Here is a 22280-nt window from a genome sequence, read left to right on the forward strand (position 1 = left end):
ATTCAAGTTCTGGCTGGGCCATCAGGAGGAAAAACACGCAATCCCACCGAGAGAAGGATTGAAACATGGAAAGAGAAAGCCAAGGGCGCCAGCAGCCCTTTTTTTTTTCTCCCCTGTGCACCTTCTGGGCTCAGAATTGTCAGCAACGTCGATGTGAAAAGGAGAGACCTAATTAAGAGGACTTCGGGGAAAATGTAGGGAGACCCTTGTCCGCAGTCTCACAGCAGGAGGGTCACTGAGATGCTCTTCACTAGAGCAAGGGGCCTGCAGGCAGAATGAGACCCGGGACCAAAGGGTGAGGTGGTGGGGTGCGGGGTGGGCAGGCAGCCAGGGAAGAACGGCTGGCCCCTGAGACTCTGTGTCTCCAGGAGTCCTGCCCGCTCAGGAGGGCATCATGTGGGCAGCTGGCTTCCTTGTGCTATGCTCATTGGCTGCCTCCCAGCAAGGAAAACAGCCTGCTAAGATGGTACCTACTTGTACCTATCTGTACCTAAAGTAAAGACTAAATGAAGTAGCCACAGGGTATTAGTTGGGGTTTAAGTTGCCAAGCTTGAATGAAAACCTAGCATGTGGGAGAAGCAGCAGCTACATCTATGACCTGGGGTCTGTCCATCCACCTGCCTCCCTGTCTATCATCTGTCCACCTGCCAACCACATCTGTCACTTACCACCTCCTCACCTGCCTGTGTGCGCTACCACCACCGCCTCCGTGCTGGGCACGGTGCACAGTCCGCGATGTGAACTCATACGGTGACCCCAGGGCACAGGGTCTCCTCTGCTTTCATTTTACAGATGAAGAGGAGGTTGAAACCGGAAGTGGCCAGTGCCCTGGCTGAGCCACACGGCTACCGAGTGGCCCTTACTACCTTAGGACACCACCAGGCGGGGTCCTCGGTTTGCCGCCCTCCTGAATCACCTACCAAGTGCTGGTTAAAGGCAGGTCCCCACCCCCACTCCCACCGCCACCAAGCCCATCTCAGGGTCAAGGTCTTTCTGAAGAAGGAATTCAGCACAGAAGCGGCTGCACTCAGCAGTGGAGTGCAGGGCCCCGGGGACCTCTTCGTCCCCTCCTCACTCCCAAGAGGGCCATTTCAGCGGCCCGAGGGCGGCCACGTGAGAGCCCCAAGATCTCTAGCCTGAAAATGAATTCACCGAGCTTCTAAAAATAGGCCGAGTGTGGAGGGGAGGCTGCTTGCCTGGGCCGGGCAGCCTTCTCCTGGAAAGGCTCCTAGCGTCTCATCAGCTCTAACTTCTCTCTCTGAATTTCCACCTCGCTGCTTGATCCGTTAATCGGAAAATGTGGAGGTTTAATCTTGGTTTCTCACTGGTCTACGCGGTCTGTCTACCAGGGAATAAAAACAGTGCTGTGCGGAAACGAATAATGAGAAAGAGCCCTCCGGGGGAGCGTTTGGAGGGTCTGGAGAGAGGGATGGGAGCATAGCGTCTCTGCAGGTAGAAATCAAAGACAGTGTCCGTCAGTAGTCATCATGCAGCCCATAACCATTGATAAGCCCGACACCCAGTAACATTTCAAACATTCCTGCTGACTCCTGGATGCTGAAATGGGAAGGGCGGGTGGAGACCATCCAGCCCAGACCAATCCTGAAACTGTCCCAGGTCACCCAGCCCCGGACACACCAGGACTTGGGCACCAGGCAGCACAGGTGAAAAACCACAGCACAGAATCCCTCACGTGATGCAGACAAGTGTACACATCACAACAGATTCCTTCTAAGGCTCCAACATCGCTCGCCACCCTCGCTGGGCCTGGGGGACTTTACTAGGGCACCTAGAACAGCGTTAAAAATAACCTATACGTGGGGACCTGTTCAAACAAAAGGTTGGCTGACTGGGTCTCCTTGCCTTTTGAACACTCTGTCTCCCACCTAATGGCACTGGGATTTTTTTTTAAGTACTTGTTCTTTTGGGATGTTTTAAGTTTAAAATAAGGCATCTGTAGTGTGCGGAGGGTGGGGGATAAAAAGAGAATCAAGTGAGAACACCAGATAAAACCTAAGGAAACCTGTGCATAAAGCAGGATTACCCCAAATTACTCTAAAAAGTAAACAATAAGAAAAGGAACAACCTCTGCCTAAGAAAACAGTGAGTGAGAAGGGCCAGCCGATCTTTCCTAAGGAAACCTAAAAATGGAATTGGGATTTAAAATGTGCTATTTCAACGTGGACTCCGACGTGGACATGTTAAGATTTGCTAAATTAACCAGAAGGTTGATAAGGTGATGGGAATCCACCACAGATGAGACTCAGGAGGAGCCCAGGGGCCGCCGGCTCCCAGCCCCACCCCTCCAGGTGCTAGAGGGGCTCCCTTCTTGTTATGAATGGCGAGCCTTCTGCCTTGACGTGATGGAATTTTCTGCATGGTTCAGTTTCTTAGGGAGCTGTGTCAGCCCTCTCCTGAAAGCTGGAGCGGATGAGATGTGCTTCCAGCTCTATGAAACTCGTGTCTTAAAAAGCCACCCAACACACAGGGACACAAGCGCACAGGAACGCGTGCACACACACACACTCTTCAGATGGTATGTAACATCTAACATCAGTTTTCCAGATGTGCAACTCAGTGGGGTCTGTGAGCTGGCCTCTGCACGGATTGGACAAGGCCCTAGGACAGGTGCGGCCTACACTCGTCAGCTACCTGTCCAGGCTACCCTACCCAGGAGCCCTAATCCAGCCATCGCTCGGGAAGCCAGGCGGGCGCTGTCCAGTTCAGCACCGCTCCCTGAGCCTGAGTGAGCCAGCGGGAGGTGGGCGGTGCAGTGCCCCGCCCGCAGGGTTCTGGGCCTACCTAGTTTTTGCATGCATGCACGGAGCCTTTCTTCAAGATTGGACACTCTGCTCTGGAGTTCATCGTAGTCATAGGCGCCAATTTCCTCTTGCAGCTCGTTAAGCACTGCCGTCAGATTCTGGACCTCCTCCTTAAACTGCAATACCAATTTGGCATCGGCCTTGTACTCCTCCAACACAGGTATCAAAGGCCTAAGTTCATCCATTTTCGCTTTTATCGCCTGCAAGGTTAAAATAAGCTGGGTTCAGTGCGATGCGTGCAAAAACTTCTAACACCCTGCCTTGGCCTGGCTTCTCCCTAGGTGAGGGAAAATGTCCACACTCCCGCTTTCTTTATAGATTGATTTATTCTGGTCCACAGGAGTTAGAAGAGTATATTAAACAGTCTTCAGAACACCAACATATTTGGGAAAGGTCTTTATTGTCAGTTTAGAATGCAACATCTTAAGGTTACATGCTTTAAGTCACATACACAAAGTATCTCTTTTTTTGTTTGTTTTTGTTTTTTCAAAAAATGCATTGACAAGGGTTCAAACTATTCATGAAATGCATCTACAGTCACATGCAAAAGAGATCCTGGTTGTGTTCAGGTTCCTTAGGGGCATGGTGCTAAGTAACGGGAAATAATAGTAAAAATGCAGGGTGCGAAAAAGCGCTCTGGCCTCTGTCATGGTTACATGGGAGTGGACTGCTTCTTCAGTCTGCAGCATTGAAAAAACTCTCTTAAGTTAGCCCTGCAAGCAAGAAAATGAAAACTGTTGAAGGACTAGCTTACTAGCCTGCCTGAAACAGAGAGCCATTAACAGACAAATATTTTCACCGTCACTTAAAAAAAACCCACACTTCAAGGCTAGAGTCAGTCCAGACAAACTGCTTTCACAGTCATTTAGGTACCCTCACAGCAATTGCTGCTGCAAGCGCTCAAGGCAATTAAAGTGTGGTCAGAAGCAAGGGTAGCCTGACTTCCCCCCCAGAGCCATAGGATTCAAGATCTGGGAACTAGGAGAGCATGCTTGCAAAGAGGAGCTAGCCCATGGATGCTGAAGATATGCCTACAGGAATCTGAGTCTACCCCTGGGAAGAGAGTGCTGGCCTTATGAGGAGAGACACAAGCTCTTTTGGGTCAGGCTGGTCAAAATCTCTTTCTGAGATAATTCATGGTGACATGTCAGAAGCAAGGACAGGTCCACCTGAGTCCAGCAAGAGAAATCAGCTCATTTCTCCTCAACAGGATCAAGCTGCTATTATTCTATTTAGCATATAGATTTATAACTTCATTAGCTTGCCATTTCGTCTATATAATGTGTGGCTTTTACAAGCGAATTAGTTCTTGTTGCATGCAGGCAGAGCATCAAAGGAAAACATTAGCATAAAAAGGCCGGAAGACCCAGAGCATCAGCAGTTTGCAGTCCAGCCCGGCTGTGTAATTTTACCCGTTCATTTACATCTGGGCTTGGTTTCCAATTAACATGCATGTATGCCTTAATTAAGGTGCATATCACTTGTCAATTTAATGATTTTGAAGCTGAGTAAACTCTAGGTGTATATATACATATTTGTACATATGTATATATAATTTTAGGTCAAACCAAGTCTGGCTTTAACAGTGGAGTTATGTGGAGAAAAGAAAGACTAACCGGGAGGTGAGAAAGATGCTGGTGTCTCTCTGCCTTCCCTGCAAATCTACAGCATGCCTTGTTGCCGCTAAATTAGGTCAGATGTGAAGAACTGCCCTGAGCAATCCCTGCTCAGAAATGGCTCTAATCAATTAAGCTAATCCTTGGCTAATGTGATTCACCTGCAGCAGCTGTGGGTCTGGGAGGACGAGTCACGTCCCATCCCAGCTAATCTGCGACTTGGCTGGAGAAGCTGGGGCCTGGGGTCCTGGCCTCAGAAGCTAATAGGTGTGAAAACCGCACCTCAGCTCTGCCCCTTTCAAGGTGAATTTCTGCCAAACCAGGGCAAGGGTAAGTGGCTTCTCTACTTCCAAGGAAGGCTGCCATTGGCAAGAAAAAGAGCAATCCTTGCTGGGCTCCTCCCTGGCTTCAAATTGCTCTTCTGGAGGGAGAGTGGGAGCAGGAGGGGGAATCACAGTCTCAGAGGAGGGGAGGGGGGGAAGGGGGAGGGGAAAGAAGGGGGAGGGGAGAGAAGGGGGAGGGGGAAAGGGGGAAGGGGAGGGGAGAAATAGGGGGAGGGGAGAAGTTGGGGAGGGGGAGGGGGTGGAAGAGGGAGGAGGAGTAGGAGGAGGGGAGGGAGGGGAGAAATAGGGGGAGGGGAGAGAAGGGGGAGGGGAGAGAAGGGGGAGGGGAGAGAAGGGGACGGGAGAGAAGGGGGAGGGGAGAGAAGGGGGAGGGGAGAGAAGGGGGAGGGGAGAGAAGGGGAGGGGAGAGAAGGGGGAGGGGGAAAGGGGGAAGGGGAGGGGAGAAATAGGGGGAGGGGAGAAGTTGGGGAGGGGGAGGGGGTGGAAGAGGGAGGAGGAGTAGGAGGAGGGGAGGGAGGGAGGGGAGAAATAGGGGGAGGGGAGAGATGGGGGAGGGGAGAGGAGAGAGGGGAGGAAAGGGGGGAGGGGAGAAATGGGGGAGGGGAGGAAGGAAAGGGGGAAGAGGAAGGGGAGGGGGAGGAGAGGGGGAGGGGAGGAGAGGGGGAGGGGAGGGGATGGAAGAGGGAGGAGGGGAGGGGAGGGGAGGAGGGGAGAAATAGGGGGGAGGAGGGAAAGGGGGAAAGAGGGAGGGGGAGGAAAGGGGGAGGGGAGAAGGGGGGAGGGGAGAAAAGGGGAGGAGGAGGGGGTGGAAGAGGGAGGAGAGGAGGGGAGGGAGGGGAGAGAGGAGGGGAGGGAGGGGAGGGAGGAGGAGGAGGGGAGGAAGGGGAGGAGGGGGAGGGAGTAAGGGGAGGAGGGGGGAGGGAGGAGGAGGAGGGGAGGGAGGAGGAGGGGAGGGAGGGGAGGAGGAAGGGGGAGGAAAGGGGGGAGGGGAGAAATGGGGGAGGGGAGGAAGGAAGGGGGGAAGAGGAAGGGGGAGGGGAGGAAAGGGGGAGGGGGAGGAGAGGGGGGAGGAAAGGGGGAGGGGAGGGGATGGAAGAGGGAGGAGGGGAGGGGAGGGGAGAAATAGGGGGGAGGAAGGAAAGGGGGAAAGAGGGAGGGGGCGGAAAGGGAGAGGGGAGAAGGGGGAGGGGAGAAAAGGGGAGGAGGAGGGGATGGAAGAGGGAGGAGAGGAGGGGAGGAAGGGGAGGAGGCGGAGGGAGGAAGGGGAGGAGGGGGAGGGAGGAGGAGGGGGAGGGAGGAGGAGGGGGAGGGAGGAGGAGGGGAGGGAGGGGAGGAGGGGGAGGGAGGGAGGAGGAGGGGAGGGGGAGGGAGGGAGGAGGAGGGGGAGGGAGGGGAGGAGGGGGAGGAGGGAGGAGGAGGGGGAGGAGGGAGGAGGAGGGGGAGGGAGGGGAGGAGGGGGAGGGGGGGAGGAGGGAGGGGAGGGGGAGGGAGGGGAGGGGAGGGAGGAAGAGGAGGAGGGGAGGGAGGGGAGGAGGGGGAGGAGGGAGGAGGACGGGGAGGGGGGAGGGAGGGGAGGGGGGGAGGAGGGAGGAGGGGGGAGGAGGGAGGGGAGGGGGAGGGAGGGGAGGGGAGGGAGGAAGAGGAGGAGGGGAGGGAGGGGAGGAGGGGGAGGAGGGAGGAGGACGGGGAGGGGGGAGGGGGGAGGGGGGAGGAGGGAGGAGGGGGGAGGAGGGAGGGGAGGAGGGGGAGGAGGGAGGAGGACGGGGAGGGGGGAGGGAGGGGAGGGGGGAAGGAGGGAGGAGGACGGGGAGGGGGGAGGGAGGGGAGGGGGGAAGGAGGGAGGGAGGGGAGGGGAGGGGGAGGGAGGGGAGGGGAGGGGGAGGGAGGGGAGGGGAGGGGGAAGGAGGGGAGGGGAGGGGGAGGGAGGGGAGGGGAGGGAGGAAGAGGAGGAGGGGAGGGAGGAGAGGAGGGGGAGGAGGGAGGAGGACGGGGAGGGGGGAGGGAGCAGGGCCGCACACACGTACCTTGAACTGCCTGGCCAGGTGCTGCCTGTGGCTCTCCTCCACCTGCCTGAACTTGGACTCCAGCCCTTTCATCTGGTTCTCCATCTTCTCCACATACTGCAGGTCCCTCTGGGTCCGCCGGTCCAGGACCTCGATGGACTGAGACATGTTCTGCACCTGTCAAAGAGGCAACGCACAGCTTCAGGGAAGGTGCTTGCGGCAGGTGCCCGGAGATCACATTTGCCTCCTAACACACGACAGCGCCGGGAGCCAGAGGCGGGCTGTGCACGCCTTAACTAGTTTGTCACCAGTGTCAGGGGTCGTTACGAGCAAGAACCCCTGAACAGAGCAAACAGTCTGGTCAACATTTCCTCTGCCATCTTCCAGGACACATTCTTAAAACCAGGGTGCACGGTCAAAGCTCCAGGCATATGGCTTTGGGTAGCTTTTCTTTTGCGGGGGACAGGCGATTGCTTCTGTTCTGTGGGATGAAATCCATCAGGCACAAATGCCAACAAACATGAACAGCATGGCTGGGCTCCTCTACCTCCAGGTACAGATCTCTCCCCCTAAACCTCACTGGTGTCTCGCTGAGACGGCTGAGGGCACAAGCGCAGTGCTCAGGGAGCAGGGGACGGGCTCCCTACTTCCGCATCTCACACACCATCCATCACACCCCATGGTGTCACAGGTGGATGACTACTCTGCAAACGCGCACATTCAGAACATAGAGTCAGGAATCAATCACCCAGCAAATGAAGAATCGCTGTTCTACATCTTTACAGGCAGATCTGAATTGAGTCTAGCCTCAAGATGAAACTTTAATATTCAACAGGGTTCCAGAGAGCTTAAAAGAAAAACAGTTTTAGTGCAGCTACCTGCCAGTACATTGTATTTTCAGGAAACTGGCTTGCCCTTCTGTGCCCATGCGTTCAGGGTGGCGAGGAGGAGGAAAGAAGTGCACAGATCCCATCTGGGTCATTTTCTCAGAATTGAATCCAATCACTAGCGGGAAGATAACTCCATAATCGCAAATCTTCATTTCTGATATATATATATATTTTGCTGAATTTGCAGGAACCCTCCCTTTTTGGAACAGAATCGTTCTGGGCGTGAGGCTCAGCTTTGCCTAGTCATTAAAAGAAGAGATGATAATGCAGTGCCCCCACCAAATACAGTAAAAGACCAAGAGGCTTCTCAGTAGGAAAAACTGATGCTGCTCAGTTTGGTGCTGAAAACCACCTGGTTCTATGGTTTGTTACTTGAGAGTAATACACACGAATTCGGTTTAAAATTTCAGGTTTATAATATACAGCATGTAGATGACTATGACGCCCTCTGACCCTTTCTCTTTAGATGCTTCAGGGGAAACTGAAATATATTTGTTCTATTACCCCATCCCCCCACAACAGTTTATTCTGTCTCTTTGAGTAACTGTGGACTTCTGAGAAAATTTGTATTTCATTTATCCTTCCAGGCCCAGCCTAAATGCCACCTCCTCCAGGGTGGCTTCCTTGATGTGCCAAGCCAGAAGTGGCCACACACCACCTGGAAACACCATCACCTTGTTGGCACCAGGCCTGCACAGCAGCCACCCACATCCCTGTCTCAACCACCAGGAGGGAGGTGGAAGGGCCTCATTCACACCTGTTACCAGCACACAGGGTCCAGCCCCTAAGGCACAGCCATAGCGGGAGGAAGGAGCAAAAACGGCAGCTGCAGTCAAGACCCCTGCTCCCCCTCCCTCTCCTGGGGGGATTCCTGAAGCCACAGCAGAACCCACGAGGCTGCTGACCAGACTCTGCTGCACAGAAAGGGCTGGGCCCTCGCTGGCTTCAGCCTGGTCTTCTCAGGGGGCCACACACGGCCCTCCGGGCTGTTCAAATGCCAGAGAAGGATGTGTTAATGAATTTGTGTGTGTTAGTCGCTCAGTTGTGTCTGACTCTTTGCGACCCCACGGACTATAGCCTGCCAGGCTCCTCTGTCCATGGAATTCCCCAGGCAAGAATACTGGAGTGGATTGCCATTCCCTTCTCCAGAGGATCTTCCCAATCCAGGGATCGAACCCTGGTCTCCTGCATCACAGGCAGATTCTTTACTGTTTGAGCTACAGGGAAGTCCTGTTTGAATGAATTTAAATGGTTTTAAATCAAATTTTAAATTTAGGAAACACATTTTAAAGATGCCAAGCTACTCATCTGCCCTGTGGAGCCCTACCCGCCCCAGTCCTTCCCAGGCTGGGAAAGCACCTCCCTTTCCCTCCAATCAGAGCAGATAAGCAAGCCCCAGGTGGCAGTCAGGCCCCTGGGTCTCAGACCGCAGCCCGGAGGCCCTCCGCTGAGCCCGTTCATCCTCCTCCTTGTAGGATGTGTCCCCAGAAGCCGAGGGAGGAGCTCAAGGTCCCAGAGCTGCCAATGGCACAGGGCACCCCTCCCCCGCCCCGCCAAAGCTGGCCACAGGTGCTGAGATGGGCAGGGCGGCAACAACTGGAGGGGCGGGCCCCCCGGCCTGGAAGGGACCCCGATCACTAGTGTTCATGGGACATTTTCTAGGTTTCAGGCACTGTGCTATGGATCTCATCTGATCTTTACAAAACCCTAGGAGGTAGGTGCTATTTCAAGTCTCATTTTACAGAGGAGACCAAGGCTCAGAGAAGTTAAGTGACTTGGCAACTGTCACATAGCAGACAGCCACCATGTAAGGCCTGGACCGACTCCAGAGCCCACCTTTTCAAATTCTGGGCCTCAAGCTTCTTCACAGAGAACAGAGTCTGAGGCTCTAATTCGGGGGGTGGGGGGCAGGGGGCTGCGATCAGGAGACACTGGGGCCAGGCTCCTCCGAGACTGCAGGCCTCAGCAAGGCAGCAGCAAGGCTCCCCTTTCGGAAGCTCCTGGGGTGGGTTTTAACAGGAGCCCGGGCTGGAGCAACTGGCAAGCTGGGACTCCAGCCCCAGGGAGAGAACAGATGCTCAGAAGGAAAGAGGGGGAGGGGGTGGGGGCGGGGAGCAGGGGATGGGAGGCCGGCTTCTGCCCCAGAGCACAATGCCCCCCAGGGTGTAAAATCAGGCTCCAATTTTTAAGCAGTTGTGCTGGGGCGCACTTGGGCAGGAAGGCGCCCCCGAGGCCGGGGTTCCCAGGGACTCCAGGTGCTTTCTGGAGCTGAGTAGGCCTCCCAGGGCTCCAGGGCCGCCTGGCCAGCCCCCGAGGCCCCTCTGAGCTCCACTCTCTCCTCTACAATCATGAATAATTAAAGGCCCAATTAGGCTCTGGTCTAGTTTGCTGGTAATAAATGTTTGTGAAACCTGTTACCTGCATTTTTCTTTAATTCTTTTACAGTGATTTACTGGGGTGGCTGAAGATGGCAGAGCAAAGCATATGGGGTCCTCGAGGGGAGCCAGGCGGGCGGCTCCTCCATGCCCTTCTGCCCTGGGGCGGGGGACGAGGCCCCTCCCAGCCCCTTCCAGAGGGCAGAGCTCCAGGAGGCCCCCACCCTGCCCTCCTGATTTCCAGAGAGGGCCTGCTTTGCTGGAACCTGTGTGAGGGTCTGCGGATGCGCTGGGCCTGCACTGAACTGGACAGACTGCGGGGGCTGCCTCCAGTCCCCCCCCCAGGAGGGCCCGCCCCTCAGGGCAGCCCCCAGGCCCCCCCTCCACAGCTCGTGCTGCTCAGCTGATGGGGGAGGCACGGCTTTCCTGGGGCGTGTGGTATACGTGTGTGTGTGTAAGTGAGCACTCATATGTGATGTGTGTATGATGTATGTATACGTGTGTGTCTGTGTGGTGCATGTGTGTGTGTTTACGTGTGATGTGTGTGTGGTGTGTAGGTGTGTGTGTCCTTGTGAGGTGCGCATGTGACCGTGTGTACACGCATCTGTGTGTGTGTGTGGGGGTATACGTGCATATGAGCATGTTTATGAGTATCTGTGTGCATTTCCATGTGGTGTAAATACTCGTGGACATGAGTATTTGTGTGCTTTGAGCGTGTGCGCATGTGCTACGGTATGTGTGTGCGTGGTGTCTGTGTGTTTGTCTGCAGTTGTACACGTATGTGTATATGTGCTGTGTGCTCTGTGCGCATGCGAGCACGCGTGTGCTGACGGAGGGGCCCCGAGGTGCCACACGCCGTCTCTCTGCAGAGGGTAGGGATGGAGCAGAAGGGCTCCCCTCTCTCCCCCGCCCCCAGGAGCTCCCAGGACCCCAGGAGTTCAGGTTCTGAGACCCCAGGGTTCCCATGCGGACTGTCCCGGGAGGCGGGATGGCCGTGATCTGGGGCACCGGCCTCTGTGTGGGGCAGGGGGCGCCGGGGCAGGGGGGGCTGGCTGGATTTCAGAGCTGGCGCCCCTGCTTGCTGGCTGTCTGCCTTGGGATAGTCAGCCTGCCACCCCGGACCCAGATTCCACGTCTTGAAATGGGGTGAAAATCTCACCAGCTTCATTGGCTCCTGTGAGGAGCAACTGAAAGAGCAGATGAAACCCTCACGTGCTGTTCCCAGGTGGGTCACAAAGGTGATGACTTAATCCGCTTTGGCAGCGGGAAGGCATCACAGGAGTGAACACCCGGCCTGGCCGTCACTCAGTCCAACCACCCAGAAGCAGGGAAAAGCCCCCACCGCGGCCCTGCTCCCGGGAGCACGGGAGCGCTCCAGGTGCGGCTCGGGGACAGCGCTGGCCCTCTGGACCTCAGGCTGTGGGCGTGAGCCCCAGACGGCAGTGTGGGAGGGAGGCCCGCACGCCCCCTTGCTATGCCCGTGTGGCTCTGGGGGGGTGGAGATATTCCCCTCACTCCGGGCAGCCCCGGGGGAGTCTCCTCCCTGCCTCCCTCCATCCATTTCATCCATTCACCAATATTCCCAGCGGGCCGTGCAGCTGGGACGCACCCTGCAGGCTTGCCACGCCTTGCTGCCAGCGCGTGGGCACACACACACACACACACATGCACACACAGAGCCACGCACCCCCACAGACTCACCTTCTCCAGTAGCTGCCTCAGCTGTTTCGTGCGGGCATCCCGTGAACACATGGTCTGCTGGGGGGCAACCACTGTGCAGATACACCTGCCCTCGCTGTCCTGGGCGGAGCTGTACACCTGCCAGCTCTCCTCAGGGTTGGTGGGCAGCACCTGGGGGGGGCGGGGACAGGGGAGAGACAGTGAGGCCACGGAGCAGCGCAGGGGGCATGACCGTCCACGTCCAGCCCCCAGGAAAGGGCAGAAAGAAAGTGGTCCAAAGACAGCTGCTGACCGTGGGCGGGGCACACAGGGGAGGAACACAGACCGTCTCCCATCAGGATCCCCAGGGCTGGAAGGGAGTCTAACCGGCACGACTCGTTAAAACATATTTTTTAATTCAAGGTTTTTTTAAACTTAGGGGATGTTTAGAGTTTTGGCATCTGACCCAGCTGACAGTTTTGGTGGAAGGGAGGGGTGAGCAGAGGCTGAGAGCTAGGTGAGGAGCGAGGCAGGGAAGCAAGCGGCTGGTTGACTCACAGCCGCACGTAATTCAGAAATAAGATGCACGTAATTCAGAAATAAGATCTCCTCTCGTAAGGCGAGCAGGGGCGGTTGGCGCAGTCGCGCTCCGCTGCTCCGAAGCTGGGAAGGAACAGCCAGGATCCAGCTGCCTGTTAGCCCGGAGCTGGGGTGACCCCAGGCCCCAGCGGCGTCTGCTGCCCGCCTGGCGAAGGCGCCTGAGGGGACGCTGGGCTTCCACCCCACGCAGGCTGCCGCCCACCAGCCATTTGGCAGATGTCGGCAAGTTGCTGGTGACACGCTGTGCAGGGGTCACACCCAGCCTCAGCCCCGAGGTGTGCCCCAGCGCCGTCACGACACCGGAGCTGCACACGGCTGCTGACACGGGGACATGGTGTCACCTTGCAGCCCAGCTCAGGTGGTCCCGACCGCCAGGTACCCGGGGCAGACTCTACCGTCTGAAAACTGCCCCCTGAGCACAGAGCCTGCAGCTGCCGGGTGGCCGCAGGTCACCTCCCTGTTATTTTTAGCCTGGGGATGGGGAGAAGTTGGGTGGAGAGAGTCCAGGGTACAAACATTGCATTTCATTCATTTCCAGCCCCAGGGGCACAGGACCCCGAGGCAGGAACAAGTCATCCGGAAGGAAAGGGCTGCATGCAGTCCTCGGAAGGGCAGGTGAGGTGAACGGGTGTCGGCGTCAGAAGGGGTGACCGGGAGACCCCCCTGAGCACGGCGCCCTTCACAGCCGAAGGAAGGGAGCAGGAGAGGAGCGCGTGTCCTTCACCTCTCCTTTCGGCGGAGAGGGAGCCGGCCCGGGGCGCGCCCCCTCCTCCGCCCGCCCCGCTCCCGCCACCACCTGAGTCCGCCGAGCCCAGGGGCGGCCCGCCGCTCGCCCCCTCCCCCAGGGCGCCGAGAAGGGGCGAGAAGGCTTGGGGAGGCAGGGCGGGAGGGGGCGCGGACGGCGAGGCGCGAGTCCCGCGGCTGCGCATCCCCCGCCCCCGGGGCCCCGACCTGCCCCTTTGCACCCTCCGCCGCGGGGACCCGGGGACCTCCGCCTGGGCTGGGGGGAAAGACGCCTCGGGACTCCGAGGGCAGGAGCTCCCGGCCCGGCCGCCCGGCCGCCACTCCGGCCGGTCCAGTCCGGCTTTTGCCAAGTGGGGCGGGCTCAACTCCGAGCCCAGACTGGACCCGGCCGGACCGGGGCCACCGCGTCTCCCCCTGACTCGCTGAGTGACCTTGGACAAGTCCTCAAGACCCCTGCCTCAGTTTCCAAACCTTGTCAACAAAGGACGTATTAGTTGAATGTGGACTCCAAGCCTCTGAGTCCCCGGCAGGCTCCCGGCCCCCGCGAGGGGACTGGACCGAGGCGGGAAGCGCCACACAGAGGGGCCCGCGACTGGCCGAGTGGCCGAGACTGGGGCGCGGGGAGCAGGGTCGCCACCGTGGCGCGTGGGAGCGGCGCGTGCCCTAGCCCCTGCGCCCTGCTCCCCGTGCGGCGCCCGCTCGCCCGGGGCTGGGGACCGGGAGGGAGCGGGGAGGAGGCCCTGGCAGGGCGGGCGGCGGGCGCACTTACGCCGGTGCTGCGGTCGAGAGTCCCGCTGGCCGCCGAGAGCTTGGTGGTGTTGAGGCCCACCAGCGAGGGCAGCGTCTGGGACATCCAGTTGGTGATCATGGCCATGGTGCTGAGCACAACCCCGATCTTGAGCAGCGGCACCGACATCGCGCCGGGAACGCCTCCTGCGCCCGCGCCGGCGCCGGCTCCGCGCCCCGGGCAGCCTTCAGGCGGCGGGCACCGCGGCGGGCAGGGGCGCCCGGCCGTGTCCCCGCGCCCCCTCCGCCCGCCGCCGCCCGCCCGCCGCCGCCGCCGCCGCCCCGCGCGCCCAGGCCATGGCCGCGCCGCCCCGGGCGCCCGGGAGAGTGGCCGCCCCGCCGCTGCTCGCTGTCCGCTGCCGCCCGCCCGCCGCCGGGAAGGGCCGCCGGCTCGGGCTCCGGCTCCGGCTCTGAGTGCCGCGCGGGCTGCGCGCGGGGGCCGCGGCCAGGAGGCGGGGACACGGCCGGGCGGCGGCCGACGCAATCTGCCCAGGAAATGGGTGGATTTTTCCTCTCCGCTCCGGCTCCCCGCCGCCCCCTGGCTGCTGGCAGCGAGGTCTGCAGAGCCCGGTCGACCGCGAGGAAAGACAGACCACCGCCCCGCAAGTCATCAAAATCCGCCCTCGAAGCCGGTGGCGGCCCCGGCGCATGGGCTGGGCGCGCCGCCGCTCTTCCCCTCAAGGCTGCCGGCCAGCCAGGCCCGGGCACCGCTCTGAGACCCCACCCGCGCACCCACCCGGCCAGGTCTCTCTGAGGCCGGCTGCTGGGGTCCTGCTAGGTGGCAGCTCCAGGCCCCCTCCAGCCCGCAGCCCCCGGAGCCCAGCAGAAACCCAGACAGCCGAACTCTTGGCCGGCTCCAAACGCCGCTCCTGGTGGGGATCTCCAGCCCCGGTGCTGGGGGAGGGGGCCAGGGGAAGCAGAGAGGCCCCTCTGGGAGCCCAGGGCAGCTGGGACCCCGCAGGCCTTTGCCGGCAGCCTGGGCACCGCCCAGTGCGGGCTCCCGGGTCAGGCTGTGAGGGGTGTGGGCACACGGAAGCCGGGCAGGAGCTGGGCAGGAGCTGGGCGTGGGTTAGGTGCTCAGGCCTCCGCTAAAGCGGCCCCACCCAGGATGAGGGTGGTCCAGGTGGTGGCGCCCCGGTCAAGGACCTGGTGGCCAGGGGCGCATGTCCTCACTGATTCCTCCTCGGGATTGTGGGGTGGGGGAGCTGGTGCCTAGGCAGAGGGGCCGGGCAGGCTGGCACAAGTCCCCAGCCCTTGGCAACATCCGTGCCAGGACACGTGTAAGTCCCCTCTGGAGCACAGGCGTGACTGGGTCACACATCTTAACAGGGCTTTAGAGTTTGCAGGCGGCTTCTGATGGAGAAGAAAGGCGCTCCCCTAGGCCCCCCAGCTAAGCTTCCCTGCCGCGTGGGGAGAACAGCGCCCCATGCCACTCTGTCTGCGTGGAAATCAATCTCCCTTCCGGGCGGGCCAGAAGGGCGGACAGAGGCGGGAAGGGGCTGGCTTCCCGGGCTCCACTCTCTGCTCCCAGGGACAGAGGACTCTTAAGAGCTAGGACGGCCCTGGCCTGAGTTTGGATGGGAGACCCACAAGCCGAGGGGGCGCCTTGGGCTTGTTTTTCTGCTTAAAGCCGGGATCTGAGGCAGGCAGAGAATTTCAAGAGTTGGGGAAGGGCGCCATCTCGCAGTGCCGGCGGGTACTGCAGGCTCTGCGGGCGGCCAGGCTGCCAGTGCTGCCCACCATGCCCGCCTCCTTTCTCTTTCAGTGAACGTTCAACACGGATTTAGGGCCGCGAGCTGTACCAACCCAAATCATTCACACCCCGCTTCCCGCTGCAGGAGGACACGCACCCCTGCTTTGTGGGGACCGCTGAAGATCCCACCCGATGCTGGTGTCTGCAAAACCCTGACGCGAGCCGTCGAGAAGCAGGAGATTCTTATCACCTCCTGTGTGCACGATGTGGGGTGCAGTGAGCTGCAGACCCCAGATCAGAGCCGGGACACGGGGTGCAGCCGGCTGTAAGCCCCAGTTCAGAAACAACACCGGCATGGCGGAGCAGAGTCCCAGCACCGAGCAGGAACAAAAACCTCCCGACAACCAGCCAGCCGACCAAGATAGGGGGCTCAGAGTCGTCGCTCCGTGTTCAGGTTCTGGGGCCATACAGCCTGGGTGTGGGCAGCCTGGGTTCTCTGCCCCTGACTGGTTGTGAGACCTCAGCCAAGGTAATTAGCCCTCCTGTGCCTCAGTTTCCCCATCTGTGAAGGGGATAATAGCAGGGTGTGCGAGGATTCAGTGAGTCAGTGCAGGAGCAGACGGGGCAGCCCGGAGGGGTGCCCACCCTCATCACGCCCACTTTGCAGGAGACCCACGGCGCTCGGAGGGGACCCTCAGTGGAGCAACTGACGCGTGGGCCTGGGACCGAGCTGGGATTTGACGCCCCCAGACACCTCCAACGCGTCTCCTAAGAGCTGCTTTTGGCTAAAGACCACCCACAAGAGATGCCGTTGGTACAGACATACGAATACGGAGGAAGTACTGCTGGATGTGAAAACAACTCCCGACACCCAGAGCTGTTCTAGGAAGGTGAGGGCCAAACGTGCAGACACAGAGAATTAAAAAAAAAAAACCAACAAAAAAACCTCTTCTGATCTTGAAGAACTTCTGATCTGATTTCACGGCAGTAATGTCCCAGGGGATTCACAGTGGGTACTCTAAATTAGAAGACAGCCAGCCTGGCTGGGCTGTTCAGGGAGGAAATGAAATCCAGGTCATTTGCACCGATAGAGCCAAGTCCTGCTCCCAAGACCTGCTGGGACTAGACACCCCCAGGGTTGAGGGGCCAGCCCCCAGCTCCCCCAGCCCGGGAGTCTCCCAGATGCACCAGAGGGCAGGCAATTAGGGCCAGCCTGGACTTGAAACCACCTTATCATATTTCTCCCGAGCTTGCAGTCCTGAAGGGGAGCCTGAAAGCATTTATGGCATCCCCATAAGGCATCGCTGACAAGAGTCCTTTAAAAAGCTTTGGGTTACTCACACCTGCTTGTGAAATGTGGGCTGCACCTTGGAATTCCTACAGCTCTCTGGGAACTAAGCTGATCCCCCAGAGCTCAGAGCATTGAGAGGACGGGAGGAACGCTGACTCACACCCACCGGATGCCCTTAAATCCTAGCCATCATCTCAGTACCGGTCAGCTCGCTGTAGAGAATCGAGTAGACGCGCTGTCCCCGCCTCCCCTCCCAGATGGAGTGTGTGCGGTGGACACAGCCGGCTCTCCCCTGGGACCCTGCAGCCCTGCTGTTCTGACCCGCACCTGTGCTTCTGTAACCTACATGTGGCTCTAACCACAGGGAGGTTCAAGGCAGGTCACTTCCATCTAATCCCCCACCCAAGTCCCCCCCCACTGTCCGGGTCTGTGATTCAGTAGGAGAGACGACCGCTTTTAATGCATTTGGAAAGGGTCATGTGAGAAGCCTCAGCAAGTGTAATTTGATTTAGAAGCTACACAGCATTTCCAAAAGCACAGTGTGGCTTGTTGAAGGATGGAGGCATGTGGATTAAAGGCTCCACGGCACTGGCCAACACTGAGCGTTCTTTACAAGGAACCAAAATCCCAGTTCCCACACGGCTTTCCTTGAAGCCAGGGCTCACTTACATTCGCAGCCCTCAGTAGCCATCTTTGGACTCATGGAGCAGGTACCGTGCCTCAGACACCCTTCCACGAGGTGAGTGACTCACAGAATCCTTACCGATGCCCTTGGGATGGTGCCAAGGTGGCCTGGCTTTACAGAGGAGGCGTTTGGAGCTTAGAAAGATGACAAGACCTGCCCAAGGTCACGTGAGGAGCCCCTCTCCCAGGGCCAGGCTCAAAGACACGGTCCACCTCCGCCCCTCAGATGTCACGGTGTTTGGGGCCGTCTGAGAGCACCAGCTGGGTGGCTGGTGAACAGCGGACATTTCCTGCTTACGGTTCTGGAGCCGGGTGTCCGAGATCAAAAGTCGCATGGTCACGGTCCAGTGCGGACCCGTCTCCCTGTGTCCTTACGCGGCGGGAGGGGTGAGGGGCTCTCTGGAGCTTTGTCGGGAGGGGCCGACCCCATTCAGGAGGGCAGAGCCATGCCTGAAGTCCCAGTCTCCTTGGGCCATCACCTCCGGAGGTGGGCATCTCAACATATGCAATTTGTGGGGGGGACGCAAGCATTCAGACCGTAGCCCGAGCCACGTGAGGTCTCTCGAGGTGCAGGAGTAGCGTGGCTACGTGGCCACAGGTACCTGCCAACTCTGCCATTCCTCGGGCACGATGCCCTGCCGTTCCTGCCAGCGCGTGGCTGGGCTCCGGTCAGCTAAGCCCGGGGGAGGGCGGGGAGCTCTCCCCGATCCCTGCGGGGCCTGCGGGCTGGCTCATCTGTCGCGCACCTCCTCAGCCCGGGTTCTGTCCTCACGCCAGCCCGTCCCAGCCTTGACCTTGGTGGGCTCTGTGTAGAGGCACCAGCAGGCAGGGAAACAAGGATCCCCAGGCCTCCGGACTCTGCGAGCAGGGACCGGCATTACATAACCCTGGACGCACCCTCCCGCCTCCAAGCCTGTCCTCCTCATGAGGGGCGGATGGGCAGATGGGGGCCGGCGTTGCAGACAGAGTTCCTCCCCCCCACAGCCTCAGGGCAAGAGAGCGCGTCCGGGGGGGCGCCTCTGATCACCTCCCTTCCATGGACAGGAAACAGGCCCATGGGGCTCGCGGGGACTTACGGGGCCAGGGCCAGCCTCTCGCGCTCCAAGGCAGACCCCAGAGGACAGAGCGTGCAGGCCTTTCTGCTGTTTAAGAACATCCGTATTTCCGTCAAGCTATCTGCGTATGGCTACGGGTGGGGGCGCGGAGGAGGGGGACAGAGAAGCGGAAAGAGACGGAGAGAAAGGGGGAGGGGAGGGAGGGGACAGTGGGGGTCGCGGAGCCTCTTTGCTCCGTCCAGCCTGCCTTCCTCCTGCTTTCCTCGGAGCTCTGGGGGCGGGGGGGACCTGGCCTTCTGCTGGTGGAGCCACCCTCCCAGCAGCCGTGGGAGACCACCACGGGAGACCACCACGGGAGATCACCATGGACCGCCATCCTCTGCTGCCTGCTCAAGCCTTCGTTCCCTCTCTACCGTCAGGACACACTGCCTTCAGACCCCAAGACAGGGGGGCCGGCCACCTCCCCGAGGGCGAGCGCCCTGCCACCGTGGGGCTGTCCCGGCTGTGCCGGCTGCCACCCCGGCCCTGCCGCCCTGGCCCTGCCGCCCGGTCCGCCTGCAGAGCCAGCCGCCCCGTCCACCCTGGGCCGCCCACAGCCTCTGCTCCCGCCTGGGAAAGTCCCACGCTCCTTACAGACCCGTCGCCTCAGACCGTTGCATCCAGATGGGGATGGGGAGCCACGGCCCACCCTGTCTGAGGCTCCCCGCCAGCAGAAGTGGGGCCCGGTCCCAGGAGAGGCCCCGTGAGGGATGGGGGTTGCTCAGAGGGTGCCCGGGCTCGAGGCTGGGCTCTGGGGCTGCAGACACCTCCGGGTCCTCCTTCCCAGGTAAGGGGCCCCATCACACCTAGTGGAGGGCAGTCCGGCTTCTACTGAGTAAGTAGCTGACCCTGGTGTGAATTAGAAGGTGATGTCGTTGTGAAGACATCTAAGGCAACTCCGGGGTCCGGCTGGGAACGCAGGAAACACCCCAGAATGTAACACTCGCTTGGAGCAGAGGACTCCCTGCAGGCGGATTCCAGAGGCTTCCATGTGTGGCCACTCCTGGGAGCACATGCTCCGCTCTCCACCCATCAGCAGCATCTCAACCTGACCACAGCCCCTGCCTGTGGAGTCCGGACTGGGCCTCAGAAACCTCAGCCCCTCTGCTGGCGGCTGGAGCTGACCTGAGAAATCCCTCGAGCTGTTTACGGGGGAACTCAGCCAGTGCCCCCTCCCCAGGGGCCACGCGCCACTGACTGCACCCGTGCAGAGTCGCCCGGCGAGACTCGGGGGCTGCCCGGGGCGCGGCGCGTGCACACCCGTCACAGAGCGGAAGTGTTTGCAGTCCTGAGCACGCCTTTCTTGGGGTCCCGCCGTGCTGTCAGATTCATAACCAGCACTCGGAGTGAAGAGGAAAGTCTCTATGATATTTACGGACACACCTCTGTTCTTTCTTTGACCTTCAGTCCCTCAAAGCATCATGTGAAGCCAGTGGGGGTGACCTTCTTGCCAGAGCCCCCCGTGAGGGCTGTGTGCGCCTGGGGACATCTGGGCTGGGAGGTTTAAGCTCCTGGAGGGCGCCTTGCGTGCTCACTATGCTACGTGGGTGATCACCCTAACGAGCATCTCCAAGGTGAGAGTTCCCCCGAGACAGAGCCTGGGGCTTTGGCACCTTCCCTCCTCTGCCCTGGACTGCTTGGTCGAGATGCTTCTTACTCCACCCCCTCTTACTGACGGTCTGCTTTTAAATACCGTGGCCTGAACATCAGGAACACGCAGGCCAAGTCCCCACTGCTGAGACCTGGACAAGGAGACGGGGAAGCCCACATCTTCTAAACGTCGCTGTTGCCCACTGTCACCTGGCATGTGTCCTGGGGTTTAACTGGGTGCAGGAGAAGGGGGGGCCCCGTTAGCAAGGAGGAGCCCCCTTCCTTTGGCTGTGCTGTGAAAGTGAAAAGTGAAAGCCGCTCAGTCGTGTCCGACTCTTTATGACCACATGGACTCATCCATGGGATTCTCCAGGCCAGGATACTGGAGTGGGTAGCCGTTCCCTTGTCCAGGGGATCTTCCCGACCCAGGGATCAAGCCCAGGCCCCCGCAGTGCGGGCGGATCCTTTGCCGGCGGAGCCACGTGGGAAGTGCTGTCTTCCCCCCACACAAATCATGCCAAATGTAGCAAATGGCGTAACCGGGTGTGGGGGACGGTTCGGAGATTCAGAGGGGACATCGGCTAAGAAGGGCCGTGAGCTAGTTCTTACTTCCTGGAGCTCAGTCACCGAGCAGATGCTCGCAGAGTCGGGCCGAGCACAGCTCCCTGCGTGAACCCTCCCTTTCGGCGGGAGAGAGCTGAGGGACGGACCATTGCTCCCTCGAAGGCGCCCTCCACCTCCCGGGATGAAGGGCTTGCCAGCTCTCTCCAGCTCAGGGGCGAGAAGCAGCCGACCCCCGAGGGCCCCCCTTCACAAAGCTCCAGGCCCAGCGTGGGCTGAGCGCTGGGCCACACAGTTAGAGACCCGGCTCTCAAACCCTCTTCCAAAGGCCGCGCGAGCTGGCGTGACGGCGCCCGGCACCCCCTTCCTTACTGGTTCTCAGCGATGCCTTCTCTCTGCTCTTTGTTTTTCTCTCCCAACAAGAACACCAGCTCGGGTGTCAGGCAGACCTGGGCTGCACCCGGGGTCTATCACCTACTCGCTGGGCCACTGGGCAGGTGAATTACCACCCGCCACCCGCGCCTCGGCTTGCTTGTCTGGAGACTGAGGACTGCAGCCCGGGGTGCCGAGGCGGCTTCTATCTGACCCAGACTAAGCTCCCGCAGTGGGGAGGGGCTGACACTCGGCGACACAGAAGTATTAACCCTCATGACTGGTTCCCCCCTGGCGCCTTCAGCTCCTGGCCACGTTTCTGATGCCTGATAATCTGACACAGTGAAGACGGGGCATCTCCCTGGTGCATTTTCTCCCCCGTTATCTGAGCCGCCGTGGGGGGGACCTCAGGCTGCTGCTCTGGGGGCGAAGAGGGTCCGCGGGGCGCCCCCCAGAACTGAGAAGGGCTCCGGTCCCCACAGCCCCACCCACAGCGGCGCGCATCTAATTCGGTTTAGCCAGTAATTAGTTTTGTATGACTTTGCACTGGGTGTTAACACTGATCACAGGGCCCGATAACTGGTAATAAATGCAACCCAAGGCAGAACATCACCCTTCTCCCCACTGGGAAGGCTGGAGTCGGTGGGCCGAGAGGCACGTTGCTTACAGCCCCGCCCTGGGTGTCAGAGGGCGTCCCAGGGCCTTCCCGCCCAGAAACGGGGACACCTCCCCGGGCGGCCTCTGGCCAGCCCCTGAGGCAGTGGCCAAGCTCGCTGCAGAGACGGAGTCAACTCCACGAATTCTGAACTGCCTGGTAGAGGGAATGACCCCAGCCATCCTGAACCTCCTACTACCTGGACCACTAACACCCCAGCACAAGTGGACCAAAGAGCTGGGGGAGGTGAGGGCCCGGGGCAGATGGACAGGACGTCAGTGGGATCGCTGAGCCCTGGCTCCGATTCAAGCAGGTGACAGAATTCATGCTTCTGTCTGAATGGATGCTTTATTCTTGTTCAGTTTGTTTAGGGCAGTGGGTTGGAGTCTTCACTCTGGCTGAATCTGAGGGGGCGACAACAGGTTTGAAGAGAGAGGATCCTGAGGGGTCAGCTCCATGCCAGCCCCGCTGTGACACCTGCCTGTTGGCTCACAGCACCCA

General features: G+C 59.7%; 1 protein-coding gene and 1 long non-coding RNA gene across 6 annotated transcripts in view; one reads left to right on the plus strand and one right to left on the minus strand.

Moving 5' to 3' along the window:
* The window catches only part of OLFM1 (olfactomedin 1), a 39478-nt gene that overhangs the window by 13313 nt on the left and 3885 nt on the right, over nt 1–22280 (minus strand). The window contains exons 1-5 of one of the 5 annotated variants that reach the window (XM_081587445.1): nt 13819–14048; nt 13291–13298; nt 11752–11880; nt 6807–6962; nt 2803–3022 (exon numbers count right to left, since the gene is read on the minus strand). In XM_081587445.1, the coding sequence (XP_081443571.1) occupies nt 2803–3022; nt 6807–6962; nt 11752–11880; nt 13291–13298; nt 13819–13969 (664 nt within the window). In that variant the 5' untranslated portion in view covers nt 13970–14048. Of the gene's footprint in view, nt 1–2802; nt 3023–3204; nt 3536–6806; nt 6963–11751; nt 11902–13290; nt 13299–13807; nt 14246–22280 lie in introns of those variants that run through there. The other 4 variants (XM_081587443.1, XM_081587444.1, XM_081587446.1 and 1 more) reach the window with 4 other exon arrangements.
* On the plus strand, nt 12519–19969 carry LOC145544543 (uncharacterized). The gene is made up of 2 exons (XR_014081472.1): nt 12519–12684; nt 15678–19969. It is a non-coding gene; the product is annotated as an uncharacterized LOC145544543 (long non-coding RNA).

The sequence above is a fragment of the Giraffa tippelskirchi genome, chromosome 4 (genome assembly GCF_054371585.1).
Source record: "Giraffa tippelskirchi isolate mGirTip1 chromosome 4, T2T-mGirTip1v1.2.pri, whole genome shotgun sequence".
Lineage (NCBI taxonomy): Eukaryota > Metazoa > Chordata > Mammalia > Artiodactyla > Giraffidae > Giraffa > Giraffa tippelskirchi.